The sequence below is a fragment of the Capronia coronata genome, assembly GCF_000585585.1.
Source record: "Capronia coronata CBS 617.96 chromosome Unknown acBCG-supercont1.11, whole genome shotgun sequence".
Lineage (NCBI taxonomy): Eukaryota > Fungi > Ascomycota > Eurotiomycetes > Chaetothyriales > Herpotrichiellaceae > Capronia > Capronia coronata.
The window spans coordinates 279870-298409 of NW_006912903.1; the positions used below are offsets into that span (position 1 = coordinate 279870).

Genomic DNA, 18540 nt, shown 5'->3' on the forward strand with positions numbered 1-18540 from the left:
CGCCATTGGCCACGTATCCAACATTATTACAGACGAGTTTCATTCGACGACATCACATCATCACATTTTGTTCAACAGGGGATTCGGTAGCTGGATCCCTCTCTTTTTCTCTTATCATCATTACATCACCTCCCCTGCGCCAATCCCCCAGAGAGCGATGATGCACGGCTTTTGAGATTTGTCCATGATCTTCACTGATGCTGGCCATCATTGCCCACTGCATATCCACGTTGTCAAAGCTTCTGAGAGTTCACTAGGCGGATATCCCGGCCATTGCTTCTGTTTATTGTTTCGGGGTCAATGCTTGTGTCGTTATTTCAATGCTTCATCGTTCCCAATCTGTCTCTGGTCTCTGGTTGCCAGAGTCATGTTTGGATTGGAAGCCGGCTTCACACATGGTTGGTTCGTGGAACCGCCACCACCGACCGTTCACCTTTACACCCCGGCAAATGGTTCAGCAAGTGCTCTGTGGTAGTGTCACACAGGGACTGTCTCACTACCAACAGTAATCATGCAGTCCGCCTGGGCCATGAGCTCCGACCGATGACAGGTACTTACATCATGCCTGTACCCACCATGATTGGATTACTCTCGTTGTCCAGTTGGCCTCTCACAACAGGTCGGAACTTCCAGCGGAGCTAAGGTATGTTCCATGGTGATACAATTGTTCCTAGGTCGTATCAGCCTCGGCAGATAGATGCATATCTCTAGCAAGCTATGACATGGCATTGAACTCGATCCAGTTTCCGAGTTCGAGCTGAACGTGCATTGTGTGGGGAGCTCCTGCACAACACGGTGATATACCCAGGACCGCGTCTCCATTAGTCCTCAACCTTCTGCCGCCTAAGTCAATCATTGTTTTTCCTCCTCAGGTTGCCATCGTTGTTAAACCGACGCAATCCCACGCTACTCCAGGGTCTCCAGGCGGCAACCGGCCAAGCTAGAAATTAACAGATATCGCCAGAATGCATACTGATGTGCGCATGAGAGAGATTGCTCATCATCTCCAGGTTGATAGCCCGACCACCCACGAAACAGAAATCCAATTGCTAACATGAACGACATCCAGCCTGATGAATGGAAACTCGAACAAGGGCTAGCGGCTGCTGAGCTGCCCATTGACGACCAGACTCGCACTGAAGGAGACGAAGTTTCTTCTTTCCAGGAGGCTGGCAAGTCAGGGCCCGACGACGATGCCAAATCAGAGGACCTCGCGCCAGAAGACGACCCTGATGTTGTGTTTGCCGAGGAGCGAGAAGGCTGGCGCGGGTAAGCTTCTCGCAACACCACTTTAAGACTCACTTTGTGCCCCCATCATGCTAACCAAGGCAAAAGGTACGTTGAATGGGAGGACTACCCCGAAAAGAAGGCCAAGGCACACAAGATCTTGATCAGCAATAAATTTCCACCACCACCAGAGTTCCAGTTGGGCCCGATCCCGGATACCAACCCTGTGCTCGAAGGCGTCCGCTGGAAACAATGGCACAAAGCCATCGGCGGGCCGCTGACTTCGGTGCCCGAGGAATCATGGCTCCGCGTCATCCAGGAGAAGCATCCGGACATGCTGCATCTGCTAGAATTCCCTTACAACGGCGAACCCCCCAAACGACTGGTGACGGCCAAACCTGTGACGCCCAACTCATTGCATTTCATCCGAAACCACGGCGGGATTCCGGACATCGACGCCGACAAGTGGGAACTGAAACTCGACGGCTTGGTCAAACACCCTCGCACATTCACACTGGCAGACCTCCAGAATGAGGAATTGTTCCCACGCATGGAGAAGCTCGTGACCATCCAGTGCAGTGGTACCCGGCGAGTCGAGCAGATCCAGTTGTATGCAGGCGAGGGCGACGAGATGATCAACGCCCCGTGGGCCGAAGGGGCCATCGGCACGGCGCGGTACGTAGGGGTATCACTGAAAAAGGTGATCAAGCAGTGCGGCGGCATGGCGGAGGGCGGCAAGCACCTCGAATTCCACGGAGCAGACACCTATTTCAAGCAGAACGAGGTGCAGAACTATCTGGTCAGCGTGCCGTGGTCGAAAGTCAAGGCCAACGAGGTGATGCTGGCGTGGGAGATGAACGGCGAGCCACTGCCCAAGATCCACGGCTACCCCGTGCGGCTGGTGGTGATGGGATACATTGGCGCGCGATCGGTCAAGTGGGTGTACCGGATCCGCGGGCTGGCGCACCCGACGCGCGCGCCCGTGCAGAGCAAGGAATATCTGTACTTCAACCAGCAGGTGGGCAAGCACAACCAGCTGCCGACGATGGGGATCCAGATCCAGGAGATGCCCGTGTCCAGCGCCATCATGTCGCCGTGGAACAAGCAGGTCGTGGTGCACAACGGCGCCATCCACGTCAAGGGCTGGGCCTACAGCGGCGGCGGGCGCTGGCCGGAGCGCGTCGAGGTCTCGGCCGACGGCGGCTTCAGCTGGTACGCCGTGCCGCCACACAACATGTCGCCCAAGCACAAGTTCGCCTGGCGCACCTGGGAGATGGACGTGCCGTGCGACGTCGAGGGCTGGATCGAGATCGTTGCCCGCTGCTGGGATAATAGTCTCAACACCCAGCCGCTCGAGGTTCGGTCCGCTTGGAACTGGAGTCTCCATGTCACTTCCTCCTGCCACCACGTCAAGGTCTACAGCGTCAACAAGGCCCATGAATTGACCCGCAAGCGCCTCGCCCTGTTCGCCGAGCGTGGCGAGTCTTTCATCCCCATCACCCGCCCAACCGACTTTCCCATCATGTCGATGGACGAGTATGACGAGTTCTGGGAGAAGAACGAGCCTAGAGATGTGGACGAATAGATTGGACGTGTTCGCGCAGGAAGGGGGCGCAGGGGGGACCAAGTCAACCAGAGATATGGATGGTCCGTAGAGGGATTGAGTTTAGCGATGTCGTCTTTGCGGCAGATGTTTGTGTTTCTTTGCTTCCGGTTCCGCACTAATCAAGACGCAAAGGAACAGTATGAGTACGGATATACATATAAATATATTCTTTCAACACGGTGACTGCTCCAGGTCTTTTAGAAAGCGTCCAGCCCGCGGCTGGTAGTCAGTATCGAAGTCAAATCAATTGATGACGACAAGAGACGATGATAGTATACCTATGTCTAGACATAGAAAGGGAGGAGCATGTATTCTTGGACAAGTGCCAATAAGAACTATGTCATACATCAATGTGAGTTTTACGACAGTAATGTGGGAAGAGTGAAGTTCTGGTGGTATAATTTCTCAATCAATCAATTCTATGCCTGTCAGCCATCATGAAGAGGGAAGGCCGCTTTCTGGAAAGGCTCTTCCTGATAATTCCTCGCACCGGAAAAGGAATTAGTATGAATATCAATATGCACTGTTTCTTTGCCGTGATCATTCCGTGGCTCCATGCCCTCCAAGGGCGGCCGTGAAAAAGCCCCGTGACCATCAAACTCATATTCCAGCAGAAGAGGACCCTAATGCATACCCGTTACTGCAGTACCATTCGAACCGCATGCTGAGAAGCATGCCGACGTAAAAAAAAAGCATCTCGCTGTTACAATGGAGGGTATCAATTCGAAAAACGTCGAAGAATCCCGCCCATGTCAAACTCCGGAAGCCAAGGTTGTTCGTGATTGTTCATAAACATGCTCCAGTGTGGAAGGAAAATCGGTCGTTTCATCGTGGCAGTCGCCTTACCAGCCTCACGGCGACGGTGAGGGGTCATCAGTGTAATGCAAGGGCGGCGACGCCTTCGCCAACGTCCTCCCCGGGAGCAGTCTGGCTGCTAGTCGTCGAGTCCTCTCTTCCGCGCAGGGCATACTGAGGCGGTTCAGCACCTAGTTCATCGTTGGTGAGACCAGCAAGCTGCCTGATTGCTGCATTGGGTCGTGAAGGTCCCGCGATGGGGCTCTCGGCCCGGCTATCAGGTTGACCACGCATTAGGAAACCCCCTGTCCGGTTGCCCATCTCATCAAGGGCTTCGTATTCAAGCTCTGGTCCATTGTAATCTTCCATAACGGCACCGCCCCAGGCACCGTCATTTTTGTCGGCACTACCGTAGCCAGGTGGGCTTGCTGGCACATCTTCGTACATAGGAGGCATTTCTTCGTCCCAACTGATTCCCATGCCTGCTCGTTCCGTCACGACGAGTGCGAACTGCATGCGCAATACGCGGGCAGCGCCAGTAGGGGTGACCAGTTGGGTATTTTTGTTGGGGCAAAACTCTTCCGCGACAATCAATTCAAGCACGAGATTGTGCTTGACTTCAATCCCGGAAGGTGACTCAACGTCGCATGTTGCTTTGTGATTGGATTTGGTTGCCAAAGACGCTTCGAATTCCATATAGACCTCGCCACCAGTAGTGTCGAAATCGGTCTTCCAGCCGCCTTTGAGCTCATCGTTACCGAGAATTCTAGTCTCGGAATGTAATATCGACTTCCCTTCGCTCACTTTGTGGGCGTGCTTGGGACAAGGAGTTGAAACCACCTTGCTGTGCTCCTCGATACGCCAGGACAGCTTTCTCAATCGCCATCGAGTCTGACTGTCGCCTTTCTTCTCCACCACGCCGCTCAAAGACATGGTCACTGGGAAGGTGCCAATTGGATGAACGACAGGTGGCAGTTGAACCCGGCCGGTCAGGTTGGTTGGAGGGAAGATCCGGATGCTTGACTTTTCCGGTCCAGGTTGAATGGCTCTCTGAAGAGTCAAGGGATGGTTCAGGATGAGCTTCTCGCCTTGAGATGTCACTCCGACCGCATGAAGGGAGTACTGTATTGAGGCGAGCTGTGACTGTGTGGTGGCAGGAAGATGACCGGGAAAGAGATAGGAGTAAGGAAACTGGTTATCCTCGCCTGTGCGGAAGGTCTTTGGCTCGGAGAGGAAGGTCCACGTCTTAAGCACATCCGTCTTCTCGATGCAGTCTCTGCACTCCTTGCTGACTGGTTTCTTGGTCTGCACGGTGGCCTTCAGTACCATGGTGAATTCCTCAAGCCGAACTTCGCCGGTTGGGTCGTCCACGTTCAAAGTGAGACGCCCCGAGAGCAAGGCTCCGGTGGAATTGCTCGCGGCTCCATACATCACCAGAGGAGGAGACTCGATGATCATTTCGAATCGACCAGGCTTAGCCGGCGTCACTCTGGGAGAGTGTGCCGAACTGCGGTCTTTGGATTTGCTCGAGTGACGCATGGTGAGCGACTTGCGCTTTTGGCCATGGTCACGATCTTTGGAGTCATCCCGCTTCTTGTCTTTCTTTGGGTGCAGTAAACTGTCCATGGAGAAAGACGGGCGCCGGGTAGAGATGGGTGGATGATAATCCGCGTGGTTTGCTGACAACTTCTTCTGCAAAGCGCTGACTACGTCGTTGACTGTAACTGAAGACTGTCTGGAGGAATAAGAGGCACCGTTGACAGTGAGACGAGAATGCATGATGTCGCCCGCCAAGTTAAGAATTGATGAAAAAAGTGACGCGGGGGGCGTGAGGCGCAGGCGCAGGCACAACCCACAGTGGCAGGCACCTTTAGGCGAACGCGCAGGGTGCCACTGCAATGGTGTAATAATGGGTACAGAGCACTGTAGCACCAGAGCACACTATCTTCAGTGCGTGGTGGGGGATCTCGGCCCCGTCCAACCAGAACCTCAGGTACCTAATTTCACGTAGTACCAGGCCTCTTAGCCCAAATATCGTTCAATCGACCGCCTATTGCCTCGCCGATGGCCGGATAGCCTGTGGTCCTCGCGTAGCCGGAAAAATGTTTGCTGAGTACGGGGGTGGCGGCCACAACTGGTGAGTGACGTTGGTTATGTGTTCAGTCGGATCTTATGGCGACACCCGTTGACCTGTGACAGATTCGCAGTGCGATTCGAATACTGATTCCCTGTCGACCGGTGAAAACATCCGCTGGCTCTCGTGATGTCGAAGGCTTTGCAACTGGAAGAGAAGGCAATGGGTTCTAATGTATGGAGCACATCGAGGGGGAAAATTCTTCTTATGGGCCGGTATGAGCAGTGTTTTGTATGTTTCTGGCGATGCTGGCGTGATGCTTGAGACAACGCACGGTGTGAATAATGGAAACTCGATCGAAACAGGGTTACTGCGACTAGGCGCCCGGACAAAACCATTCCATTTGTTCGCACAGACTTGCAATGGAAGGGCGTCCGTGAGCATGACAGACACATCACCTAAGAGCCCGAGGCTAGCGTTCAGGTCGGGGAATTCTTGTACGAACACTGGCACTCCGCTTCAAAACAAACAGCATGCACCATGCGGATGGCGGCATATTGGGCTGACATTACGAGATACAGCTGACGAGGAAGAGATGTCTCCGTCTACACAGTCAGCCCGACCTTACAGAGAGGTGAGCATGCCAACAACCCTCGAGCGAGTTGCGTCGTCAGCGAGAACACTCAGCATTACTTTTCTACCATAGCGAAGCCAAATCTCCGGCTGACTGCGTACAACCCAGCAACTGGTGTTTCGCTGGCGCAGGGCTGCGGACTCGAACAGCAATCCATGTTGCGCCGGGCCGCAAGCCAAACCCATCGAGATGAAAAGAACTAGTGGGCCAGCTGACACACTATCACAGGTCCTCAGAAGTCGAAATCGGGCATCGAACAAGGATGGCATGGACCAAGTGTGCGCCTTTGTCCAGCCAGACTTTTCCCAACTGGCACTCGCCTCGATCGATCAACGCTGGCCCAGAGCCCCAAATGCCCAATGAAGGCTTTACGGAACAGCCACTCGTCTGCACCCCGCATTCTAGAGATTTCACTCTTTACATCATAAGTTTGACCTTCCGGTCCCGGATGTCGATCCATGCGATACTGTATCCGCGGACACCACGAGTTTTCCTGGGGCAGCAGGGATGTCGGCTTTTCGCTGCCTTGGTTGTGGCTTTCTGGCCAAGCAGACTCCAGGAGTCCCTCGCTGGAATACTACAGAGTACAGCTGTCAGCGGTTCAAGACAAGGGCACACTAATGGTGCAGACTGAGGCCGGGAATACGGCAAGGTGTTATTGTGAGTCAGAACATCGCTATGAATTTCCACCGGCGCTGCGCGTCCCGTCGCAAAATTTTCACACGTGTTACGGTATAAATCATCCGCTGGATACTTGCGCATTTCCCCCTCGCTACGGTACCGACCATTACTCGATCATTACTCGAGAATATCCACCGCCGGCTTTTCTCGAAGTCTCCATATTAATTCTAGGACACACTGCATACCACTCCAGGCAGACTACCTCGCCGAAATACCAGGCCATCGTACCACCTACTAGTACGCCCATTGACAAGATCGGCCTTCTCCGATACACTCCACCGTTTTGGTATTTCTACCGCTGTGCGTACCACCACAGAGCATGTCTATGCTCCGGTAGCCCTTTTGGGAAGTCGATCAGGGCCTCGTGGCCAGAAGGCTGCGTTACCGTGCTGCGACAGGATTTATAGCGCTTTGTCCACTATGGCACCATAGTACGACCCCTTTTGCGGACCGGAAACGGCTGCCGCTGTAGTGGAAGCGGGAGTCTGGATTTTCTTGTACGAGTATCCACAAGCTTTCCAGGGGTCTACCAACATCATGGGTCGAGAATGTCTGGCTCAAAGTCAACACAAAATGGGCTGACGTCTCTCTTCGTCTCGGTCCATCTCCGGCTATGAACCTTGCTTGCTCCGACCTTCTCCGGTTCCTGAGATTTAACTGAGTGCGGCTCCGGAGCTTCGTCTGATGTTTAATTTTGCGCATATGATTTCCGAGCCAGAATACTGACTTATAAGTAGCCTGATGGTGGACACAAGCCACTTTTAGAAGATACCATAGCCATTTTTCCAGGCATAAAGGCCAGGCCCAATCACCCCAGCCAATGCGCCCAGCAGTCCTAGCTCGAGAACTGTCCAGACCCAAATCGTTCCTATACTCGGAGCGTTCTTCATGACCGCGTAGTAGCCCTTGTCGTTTGTCAACTGGATCAGATAACAGCCCGCGACATTGGCCACCACCAGGTACGCCAGCTGACGGAGCGCAAGGATCCAGAGCCGCACTGGTCCTGGCACCTTTTGCGCCGAAATAGGCAGTAGCAGGCCGTGGAACAGGGCGATCATCAACGTGAGCGTAGGGAAGGCCACGAACAGCGTGCGACGGATGATGGGTGGGAAATGTAGCTCCTGGGCGTACTGATGTACCGTCAACGTCTCAAGCGTGAAGTGGATGGCAGAAAGGGACATGGCTAGCAGGATCGCGTCGAGCCACGGCGTCTCCATGGCGGCATCTACGGTCTGTGATTCTGACGAGGATGCATCGCTGTCACGAGTCAACTGCCCGTCCTCTCCGATTTTGAATTGTACCACATTCTCCGGATCGAGGGCGTCCGTGTCAACTCGCTGGCCGGGGTTCAATTGAGCTTGTCGCTGCGCTGCGATCTCCAGCAACGTCTTCCCTTTTGGAGCTTTTGAGCGGCCCACGTCGGGTCTGACCAGCGGAATATCATCTGCGGTGTGGATAGACGTTTGACTGGGGTGGGATGAGGAATCTTTGGCTCGTCTCTGTCTTCGACTCATCATCAATTTGGTTCCAGGTCGTGATAGACGGGAAGGGCATCGCAGGGAAGGCCAGAGTGTCTACCGGGAGGAGTTGTTCTAATGATGTAAGGCGTTTCGATGCCATCGAGGTTTATAGTTTGATCAAACGACAGGCTTATGATCTCCGAAAAAGGGGCCTCTACTTGATTGGCTGTTTAACGTCCCGGTCAGGTGATTTCAGCCGCCAAGTCACGTGACTACCAGAAATCTGGAAACTAACAAACCAGCTTCAAGCTGAGATGCATTTGCTCCTTGATCTTAACGACAACCGTCATACGGTGTTGCCTGAGCGCCGCCCACGATCACTATTTGAGGACTTGTGAGCTTCGGCGATCTGCTTTAGGCTCAGACATCCTATGATGTTCGTCCAACAAGTAAGTGCGTGTCTGTTCGTCGCCGTCAATGAAAGGGGCTCCTACGCAGCGTGACATAAGGACGACCCTCGCTGTAACTGGCAGAAGGGACCTGGTTATGACATCCAATCCCTTCGGACTACCGCCGCCAGGCGCTGCGCTGTGTGCATCCCGCCTTGGGACTCGAGCGTTCTCGGAATGCTGCAAGAACAATATTAGGAATTCCCCTTCGGCCCACAAGAACAATATTAAGCTGAGGCTTTGTCTCCGACACCTCTCTTTCCTTTGCTGGCCATTTCGGAGCGTCTCCAGTTATTGTTTTCCCGCCAGCAAGGTCTAAGGAAATGCTGCACTCTGGAAGAATGGCGGCTTGCACTGGCTAGCGATGTGCTTGTCTGAACTGGAAATGGTCCTTCGAAGTCGCAGACAAAGATTTCCTTTCTCTTACCTCGTGCAGGGTCTCTCGTCTTGTACATATACTCCTCTAGAGGTGATCGGCGGCCATGTTCCCATCTAGATCGACATAAACACATCCTTCAACATTACAATATTTCGCTGACTGACAATAAAGGTAGCTATCAAGAATTCGGTCATTCTCCTGGCCTCATTGGCCACACTCAGCACCGCCCTTCCCGGGTTTGGACAATGGCACAAGCCCAGTGGAGCACCAACTGACATTGCCCAAGGTGGCCATGACGGGTCGGGCGGCCCTCCCAGTTACGGAGCCGACGCGGGTGCAGGCCACCCTTCTGGCTTTGGCAAGTATCCAGGCGCTGGAGCGGATGAAGACCATGATCACCCATCTGGTGACGACCACGCCGGCGACGGCGACCACGAACACGGATTCGATGATAACAGGCCTGCTGCGCATTCCCGTCGCGGCGAGGCGGCCATGTACAAGGCTGGCAACCAGGCAGAGTCCAAGTACGAAGGCACCAACGGAAACCACCAAGCACAGCACAAGAACAACGGTGGCGCATCGGACGGCCATACCGGCCACGTCGCCGCCCCCAAGGGCCATCCGGCAGAGCACAGATGGTATGACGGGTCTAAGCAGAGCCATCCCCGAGATGTTCACCACGAAGGGCCCATCGCAGCCCCGGCACATGAGGAGCCTGAGAAGAACGAAATCGCAAAAGACATTAGGTTCCTTCATCTCAAGGACGGCCAGGGGAGCGGAGCGGTGCACACCCATCAGGCTCGTGCAGCCACGCGCGGTATGTACGAATGCATGAACAAGAACTTTGTGATGCCGTGCACCTACACGCCTGTCAACGACGGGCAGTGCTATAACAGAAACTACGGCGACCAGGATCCATGGGCCCGGACAAGGGCCTGACTTGCACCTTGTATGAGCGATTCGGTTGCAACGCCACCGGCTGGAACAAAGCTAAACCTTTCGTCTGGCCAGGCATCGTTGATTACCAGACCAGCTACCTGCTGACCAGAGCTGGTTTCCCTGATGATGGACCAAGGAGCTACAGATGTACCTATGTTGCCGCCGAGAAGGGTGCATGAAGGTCTGATAAATTGTGACAAGCTCGCCGTGAACGCGAAGAAGAAAAACCAGAGGTTGAGTTGTCATGGATGCATGACAACTTGTAAGCAAGATAAGGTATGTATGTATCTATATACCAAGACAGAAAGAGAGATTCAACGCTGGAGATGACTGCTACTAGCCGACCTGGCAGTCAATAACGGTGCTCTATTTCTATATTACCTACCTACCTACCTAGTACCTTGATCATATATATCCTACGCCTTCTGAATCATGGCCATAGACTGCGTGGGCCTTTTTTACACATATATATTCTGTCATAAAGTTGTTCTCCTTTACATTCAGCCTTGTGATCTCCTCAGGCCTCCCTCCACTCCATCTTTACTGCCAGGCTGAATGAAGGGAGACCCCAGCCTCCCTCCAACCCCAGACACTGCAGCTATGACGTACAGTGCACAGCAAGTCTATCTATCTCATGCCTTCCACGCTTCCACACCATAACCCAACTCCCTCAGTGTCTTTCTTTCTTCCACTTACTACTGTGTAGACCATCTCCCTGTGTGCTGGCAGGCTTAGTACTGTACTTCATCTAGCGTGTACCTAGCCAGTGAGCGGTTCCTACCTACCTAGTATCATTCCACCATCCGTCATCGGTCATCTGCCTCTGGCCCAAGTGCCTCGTGAAACCGGTTTCGTTATCTTCCCTTCCTTTCGAGCGTTGATAGGACCTCCTTCGATTTCCAAGACGGGATTCCATTCGGTGTATCCTCCGCATTCTTTTGAGGTTTGTGCCCGATGTCCACACCTAGTAAGGTCGGTAGGCTGTGCTTTATCTTAGTTAGTATTCTGGCAAAGGGATGCAGCCAGCATGAGACTTGGTGCGTTTCTTTCGCCATAACCAAGGCAAATGATGACTTCCTGGTTTGGCTGGAGCAGGCCTGCTGTCAAAGGAGCCCATGAAAGGGATATACCTTACATATACTCTGTACTCCTCTGACCAGGAAAAAAGAATTGAAAGATCCTCCCTCCTTAGGTACTACTCTTCAATCCAATACTTGGTTCCCCTTCATTCTCGTCTAGGTACTATATCCCATCAACCCTCGACCCAGACAAGCAATATCAACGTACACGTACCACTCTGTACGAGCTATCGCAACAATGAACTCCCTCCGGTCCGCGGGAAATTATATTTTCAACAAAACCAAAGGCGCCGGCCACTCGGCGAGCAAGGAGACCAATAAATCGTATGTTACCTGCACCTTGTTTCATTCTCGTTTTTTTAGTTCTCAAGTGTAGTCAGCATCTACTATCTACTCCTCTTCCGTCCTATTTCATGTTGTGTTGCAAGCATGATTTCCTTTCTCGAACACAAGTGCGCTGACTCCTGGTGGATTGCAACCGTGACGCACGCAGAATTGCCAAAGACCCCAATGTTCGCACCTCTACGCGTCTCAAGGCCGCTGGCGATGCTGTCAAGAATAAAGTCCACGAGACGAGTCATAATCGACAGGCGGATGTGAACAAGCAGGCTGCGAAACATAATTACTAGATTATTTTACCTGGAGAAGGAGTCAGATAGTCAGGGTTAGGCCACGGAGCCATGGGAGATGATTAGGTACGATGGCGATGACAACGATGATGGATGCCCTTGGTTAATGTGCTGTGCTGTCTGGATGCGATGAGACGGCGGATGATATCCTTGTACGATTAGTGTTCGTGTTTCATGGGCTGCAATCACTTCATAATGTTTTGCTGCGGAATGTCACATGGTTAGTTGGATGATGTTCATGAACCCTGCATCCGACACATTGTTTGCGTACGATTCGATGTTGTTCATGATCGAGTATGAGGCTTGTGAGTCCGTACTGTTTTGGCTGATAAGTTGAATCACATCCATGTCCATTGCTGGCAAACGAATCCTATCCCGGATATGATATCCCTGTAGGAGGCGATAAGTGTTGATCGGCAGTATCAGACGGCTGCAGGGAGCTGCACAAGTATTCTCTCAAGTTGTCCTTTAATTGTGGGTTTGGGTCTGTCAGTTATGCTGGTCGGTATATACACGCCCGCCTGCTGCAGCGTTGGTAGCATGAAAACAATGCCGAACGTCCTCCAATACCGCTTCTTGCTTCCCATGGGTTCGTCTTCCGTCATCGCCGTGCACCATTTCGAACGCATATTCCTTTCGTCTTGCAAGCCCAGGCCTTCTGAATCAGCTCCGCCTGGCTCCTTACTACACTCTGCGTCTTCCATTTATTTCGTCTTAATGTGTTTCAAGTGTGGGCCCGGCTCATGGAGGAAGTTGTTGGCGTAGGCCTTGGGCACAAACCGCCGTTCGTTCGGTTCCTGGACGTACCACTCGTAGCCCTGCTTTTCGGCGAAAGCGATAGCGTCGTCCTTTGACTTGAATTTAATATGGGTGCCCTGCATGAAATCGTCTGACGACTGCCAGCCCATCAGGGGATTCTCAAACCGGTGGCCTTTGGACAGGATATCCCAGTCCATCCGCCAGGCGTGGGAACCCCATGTACCGGATTGCGTTGCGGGTTTGGCTTGCTTGTAGATTCTAAAGAAGACAGCGTTTAGTCAATGAACATCATCCTTCACTTGAATACATGTACAAGGTCCATCTTCTTACCTGACTGTCCGAGCTTGCAAATCTATAGGGGCGCCGGACAGGATTGCTGCGGGTAGGGACTCCCCGGGTTCGCTGCCGTCCATCAATCGTCTTGGGACGGGTGAGACTAGCGAGGTGCCGTGGTCGACAGGCGCATTGTATTTAGGTTGATGGTGAGGATGGTATGTGTCGATGCTGGCATCCAGCGGGTGGTCGACTTCCACGAGGGAAGCTTGGTCTTCCGTTGCATGCATGGCCTGGGCATCTGGGATCGCTTTCGGGTCCGGATCTTGATATCGGCGCTGTGGCGTTTGAGATAGCCATCTTGTAGACCTAGGCGCTTGTATACAAGCTCTTGAGAGCCGCATGGAGCTCTGAGTCCGCAAGAACGACATGGCTGTGTTGTTTCTGGCTGGATGTAGACGATTGCATCGAGCTCGAGGTTCAATGACCGCAGTCGCTTGACGCCGTCGACGTCGCCAAGATCGAACTTCCATATCGGGTTTGGCGCGGAGTGACGGATTAGGGGGGCTATGATTGGTGGAGCATCAGCTGGACTGCGGTGCGTTGTCCCTCACTGACAACCTCCTCTCTCTTCACTCACCTCTTCTTACTGTGCCTGACTTGCCATCGAAACTGATAGCCTGCGGAGTCCGCCTGCGAATCAATGTATCTCCGATGGCGTCGGCGGTGCAGAGACGGTCAGGCACTGGCAACAGGTCACTTGCAGCGACTGAACACATTACCTCCCAACCGTTTTCACCGGGCTAACCACCTTCATTGACGCCTCGCTATTCTGCTTGAGGCCCTTGCAGGTGCCGAGTTCCTTTACACAACCCTGTCCGTTATTAGGTCTCGCGGGCTGACATACGGCCAACGGCGCCTCCTCGATTCCCTTCGTTCTAACATCGATTAGGCTCACTACTTGGAAGTCTTCAAGTTACAGCGTTGAACCTTACAAGCAGCAACAATAGCATCGAGGCTTCATCCTACGCATGACACGGACTCTTCAGAAGTGCCCCGGCTTCGCGATGTCAAAATATACGATGCGAGGCTTGTCTGCGCGTTGCATGGTCTTGAAGCACTTGTATCCTTCCATCTCTGTGAACTAGCACATGCTCAACGCCCGTCTGTGTTAGTACTGTGCCGCAGGGACAGTTTCGCTTACGAACTTATCACGGAGAATTAGTCGCGACAGATATGCCCCCCCAGGATTTGCATAAGACTACGGAAGCAGCCATCTGCCGATGTAAGCGGAGACTGAATTTTCTCCAATGGCTCAAACCCATACAAACCGGTGAGGAATTGAAGTGCACTAAACATGCTGCGCACCCAACGAATGTGAACAGTATTGGCCAATAATGTCGTTGCTAACCTATCTTTCCGTGCGATGTGAACGGCCTACGATGGGCTGTAGCCGAAGCAGCTCTCGTGTGCTGTCTGCAGAGCCGACTTCTCTGAGGTCCCTCCGGTAAACCCCGGCTCAACACGCGAGCCTTTATCAATGCGGCTGTACGCATCAACATGCCTTGGATTACTCAAAGGTTTTTTTCTTCTCAGGCTTATGGCCTACAGACCACGACATGGCCACAGGCCTGGAGGTTGGGCCTGCGGCTATTGCGATATTGCAGACATCATGTCAACTATTGAAAATATGCAAGCAATCCTATCGATCTTTCAAAAATGCTTCAAAAGAGGTCAAGCGTCTTCAAAGAACCGTGTCTAGCTTTTCAAGAATCCTATATTTCTTTTCTACGACTATGAAGGACTTGCACCATCGCAAGCTACCGATTGGCAATGACCTTAAAGCAAGAGAACTGCTATCCGACATCAAAAAGCAGATTGATGAAGAAGTGCAAAATATAAGGGAGGCTTTCCGAAGGCTGGAGCCTCTTGAAGACGCAACCTCCTCGCCTCTTTCTCGATTTGGCGCCAAACTAATGTGGGTCATTTTGGATGAACAGGATCTGAAGGAGCTTTTGGCACGGCTGGAGCCGATGAAACTTAGCATCTCATTCCTTCAGGACACATTTAGCTTGAATATTCAGATGGCAATTTGGGCTGAGCTACAAGCCTCGGGTCATCGCATCGACCACGACAGAAGGCACGAAATGTGAGTATCTGAAAATATGTCTTCATACATTTGTCCACTAAACGTTGTGAACCAGTAAACAATTGAAGAAACGCATCAAACTGCTGGAGCGGGAATGCAGAGAGGCCCAGCGCGATTACGAGGCTCTACGAGCAGTCAAAGCAGCCAGTAATAATACTACTTTCCATGACCGAGCCACGCAGGGTCAACTCATCCGGGCTTTGATCGAGAGAATGGAGGATTTCGCAGATGAGCAAGTAGTTGCCTCTAAGGCCATCATCACAGACAGCGAAGAAGGCACCAGTGCTTCTACCGCCACGACTGTGACCAGCAACAACTCCAGCAGGCATCCTCCAACACCAGGCGCAAATGAGATAGCGACTCCTTCAGTTCCGGAGGCTATCTCAACATCAGAGACCTTGGAGTCCTTTCGCCTGCCCCGGTCTCGTAGGCCGACCCCGACTCCTGGCTCGCCAGCGGAGGTGAGCACAAGAAGCGTTCACAACGCAGAGTCTCTTAGGTCCTGGAGCTCTGTCGTTGCAGAGGTCGAAGCTCATGAAGAGGTCGAAGCCGGTCCATCGACCCAGCTACAAACAATAAGAACCTCTCCCGCGGAGTATATCGGCCCCCGGAAGACTGGCCTGCCCTATCCTGTCGCACTTCATCCGCAAGTCGTACCGGGTGATACCGAGGAAGCTGGGCACGAAGCCACTCCTCAATCGGAGTACATGTTCGTTATTCATGACGACGGGAACCTTATAACAGAGGAATGGCGACGCCCACGGAGAACAGCCTCAACGGTCGGCGGTTCGGAGTCGATAATCTCAAGACATAGCTCGGCCTCTGAACGCAGCCATCAAACTGGGGGACGATCTTGAGTTTCCATCTCGACTCCAGCCTCTTCCTTGGCCGGGCCATTATGCTCCAGAACGAAGCTGCGAACGCCTGAACAAGCATTGAGGCTCGTTCCAGAATGCCAATGCTACCACTGCGGTCGTGTGCCCTGGATAAACTGAACTGTCATTGTCCTGCCCACATCGAGACACTGGTAGCGGGGCTGCTCAGGATATTGAGATGCGTGCCCATCCGACTGTTCCGGACATCAATTCATTGCCTGTCGTTTCTATAGGTGCAAGCTGCAACCGACGGCGAGCTTTAAACGAGTGGCTGTTTGGATGTGCCGCTGCGTGGGCGTCGGTCTCAGTGGAAGCTGTAGCCCCAGCACGCGGACCATCGGTCGGTTTCTGTGACTCCGGAATGTCCAAGGTCAGCGCAATGACAGACCTAACAGTGGCCACTAGCTCGTTGGCCAAAGACTGCGATGTTGTTGCGTCAATGTTGGTTACGTTGACCGCAAATGCGTCAATGTCCTGAAGTACACCTGCCCTGTCCGCGCCTCCGGTTTCAATGGTGAATGGAGCGCTGCGAAGCTGTGTTGAACCTCGATCTGGAACGAAGGTCAGCCAGATTGGATTGAACTTGTCCAGCCAGATCTCCGCTCTTTTCCTCAGGCGTATCACGACATATGTCCCCGTTAGAGTGCCGTCATCATCCAACTGTACATTATACGAGTCAATTCCCTTGGGCGCAGCTATAAGGCCGAGCTGCCTGCCTGCGTTGAGGAGGCTACTCGGTGCCCAGCGAAGACCTGGAATTGGGAGTCTAGGGGTGTTCAAGAAAATAATATTCATCGGGATGGGCACCTTGTCCTTGAGAAACATCCAAAACAGGGCCATTCGTTCATCCATGGAAGTCTTTTCCAAGATGGGTCGGGTGTCCATGTCAAACAGGGCAGCGAGAGCTAGGACTTCATCTTCCCGCTTACTGGTTGTGCGATAACACAAAGACTGATGTATATATCGAAGTCCATTCACCTCTTGGGAAAACAACCCCCACAAATGTGGGTCCAGGGCGCCAGTGACGGGGTTATGGAGATCACTCGAGTCGTCCGCGAGACACTGCTGCAGAGGGACTGCACCGTCCTCGAAAGCAATGTATGGAAGGCGAGACAACCCCCCTTCGGGAAGCGTCCACATTCTCTGCATCCAGGCCGTTGTTGTGATCCACACCAGCATTCGACGCGTACTGGGTGAAGGGGTGCGCATCAGCTCCGGGTCAAGCACCAGCGTCGTGTTCGCCTGACTGTAGACTCTGTTGATGGTATGGATGGACAGCTTTCGCAGTCTCCTGTCGCGTGGTATGCAGAGAGAGTCAATCCAGACAAGCTTGGATCCTTTAGTGGCTTCCATATAGCCGCTGAGCATGTCGACAGCGCACTGTGGAAGGCCTTCCTCTGAGGTACTTCCCAGGCCACCAGACCACACGTGTGAGATGGCACAATAGTTGGTCTTACCAGGCTCGAACGGTACAACTTCCACAAGTTTCCCGCGATCAGCATCGGAGATCTTGTTCAAGTCCATTAGGGGGATTTGGCCATTGTCAAGAATGTCGCGTATCCGCTGGAGGCTAGGCCTGACCCAGGCGCACTGACAGTCTGGCCGCGTGTGGAGAGGCCGGTAGGAACTTTCGTCGATATTGTGTCTGACGCAGCTGGCGGCGGAACACGCATCATGGCGAAAGCGAGTCCACGGCGGACCTATGATGGCGGCATACTCCTGTACAGTCACGTTGAATGGACTCAGCATGGTCTGGATATACGGACACCAGCCTCGTTCAACCATGCGTTCCTTGAGCCGCTGTTCCCATGCGTCGGTGAACCTCCATGGATTCTGGAGTTGGGAGCGGAAAGGGACTCTCACCCACATTGCCAGATGCTCAGCCGTGTACTGTAGCGTCACGCCTAGCAAGGTGAATATCCGCATCACAGCGTGGAAGGTGTCGTCGCAAAAATCAGGGTTCGGCTTGATGAAGAGTTGAGTCTCGCTGAGCATTCTGTTCCACAGGCTTGCCGCCTTGAGGACATGCATGAGGCGCTTCAGGATCTCGACCTTGCCAGAGTGATCTTCTGCAGCGATGCTGAAATACGCCACAAGGTTTTTGACTATCAATTGCAGAGCCTCGCTGCTGAACATGAGTTCGGAGTTTCGAGATTTGATGAAGCTGTCTTTCTCCAGTCCTTTACCCAATGCTGCTTCCCACAGACCGATACTGAACCAGCTCTGCAGAAAGGGTTTCAACGATGTCTGTTGCATCGCTGTGACTCTGCCTTCTTTGAGGTCCGTCAATCTCTCCGCTGACCAGCCACGTTGCAAAGCATAGTCGTCGAAGGAATGTGTTGTCTCTGAGGGTTTGTGGTCGTACCCTAGCCATGGTATCGCAGGGATGATAGCCTCATATTCCTCCAAGTCATCTTCGGATAGGATATGATCCATATGGCCAGAGTCAGATGGTAGGATTGAATCGATGTTTGCCTATATTAGTATGCATCCTCCGAGGAAGTACACTGTACTTATGACAAGGACTTCGTC

General features: G+C 52.9%; 8 protein-coding genes across 8 annotated transcripts; 4 read left to right on the forward strand and 4 right to left on the reverse strand.

The window, feature by feature from the left end:
- Positions 1 to 1054: 1054 nt before the first annotated feature.
- On the forward strand, positions 1055 to 2812 carry A1O1_08879 (sulfite oxidase; the record flags this gene model as incomplete). The annotated part of the gene is made up of 2 exons (XM_007729737.1): positions 1055 to 1269; positions 1336 to 2812. The coding sequence occupies 2 exons, from the start codon at positions 1055 to 1057 to the stop codon at positions 2810 to 2812; spliced, it is 1692 nt and encodes a 563-aa protein (XP_007727927.1).
- Positions 2813 to 3706: 894 nt separating this feature from the next.
- A1O1_08880 (uncharacterized protein) lies at positions 3707 to 5407 on the reverse strand (the record flags this gene model as incomplete). Its single annotated transcript, XM_007729738.1, has 1 exon — positions 3707 to 5407. One exon carries the CDS (start codon positions 5405 to 5407, stop codon positions 3707 to 3709), a length of 1701 nt encoding a protein of 566 aa, XP_007727928.1.
- A 2371-nt stretch (positions 5408 to 7778) lies between these two features.
- On the reverse strand, positions 7779 to 8531 carry A1O1_08881 (uncharacterized protein; the record flags this gene model as incomplete). Its single annotated transcript, XM_007729739.1, has 1 exon — positions 7779 to 8531. The coding sequence occupies one exon, from the start codon at positions 8529 to 8531 to the stop codon at positions 7779 to 7781; it is 753 nt and encodes a 250-aa protein (XP_007727929.1).
- Positions 8532 to 9311: 780 nt separating this feature from the next.
- On the forward strand, positions 9312 to 10244 carry A1O1_08882 (uncharacterized protein; the record flags this gene model as incomplete). Its single annotated transcript, XM_007729740.1, has 2 exons — positions 9312 to 9375; positions 9481 to 10244. The coding sequence occupies 2 exons, from the start codon at positions 9312 to 9314 to the stop codon at positions 10242 to 10244; spliced, it is 828 nt and encodes a 275-aa protein (XP_007727930.1).
- A 1317-nt stretch (positions 10245 to 11561) lies between these two features.
- Positions 11562 to 11952, forward strand: A1O1_08883 (uncharacterized protein; the record flags this gene model as incomplete). The annotated part of the gene is made up of 2 exons (XM_007729741.1): positions 11562 to 11647; positions 11817 to 11952. 2 exons carry the CDS (start codon positions 11562 to 11564, stop codon positions 11950 to 11952), a joined length of 222 nt encoding a protein of 73 aa, XP_007727931.1.
- A 704-nt stretch (positions 11953 to 12656) lies between these two features.
- A1O1_08884 (NADH dehydrogenase (ubiquinone) Fe-S protein 4) lies at positions 12657 to 13415 on the reverse strand (the record flags this gene model as incomplete). Its single annotated transcript, XM_007729742.1, has 2 exons — positions 12657 to 12969; positions 13042 to 13415. 2 exons carry the CDS (start codon positions 13413 to 13415, stop codon positions 12657 to 12659), a joined length of 687 nt encoding a protein of 228 aa, XP_007727932.1.
- A 1365-nt stretch (positions 13416 to 14780) lies between these two features.
- On the forward strand, positions 14781 to 15990 carry A1O1_08885 (uncharacterized protein; the record flags this gene model as incomplete). Its single annotated transcript, XM_007729743.1, has 2 exons — positions 14781 to 15133; positions 15189 to 15990. The coding sequence occupies 2 exons, from the start codon at positions 14781 to 14783 to the stop codon at positions 15988 to 15990; spliced, it is 1155 nt and encodes a 384-aa protein (XP_007727933.1).
- A 183-nt stretch (positions 15991 to 16173) lies between these two features.
- Positions 16174 to 18444, reverse strand: A1O1_08886 (uncharacterized protein; the record flags this gene model as incomplete). The annotated part of the gene is made up of 1 exon (XM_007729744.1): positions 16174 to 18444. One exon carries the CDS (start codon positions 18442 to 18444, stop codon positions 16174 to 16176), a length of 2271 nt encoding a protein of 756 aa, XP_007727934.1.
- Positions 18445 to 18540: the final 96 nt, after the last annotated feature.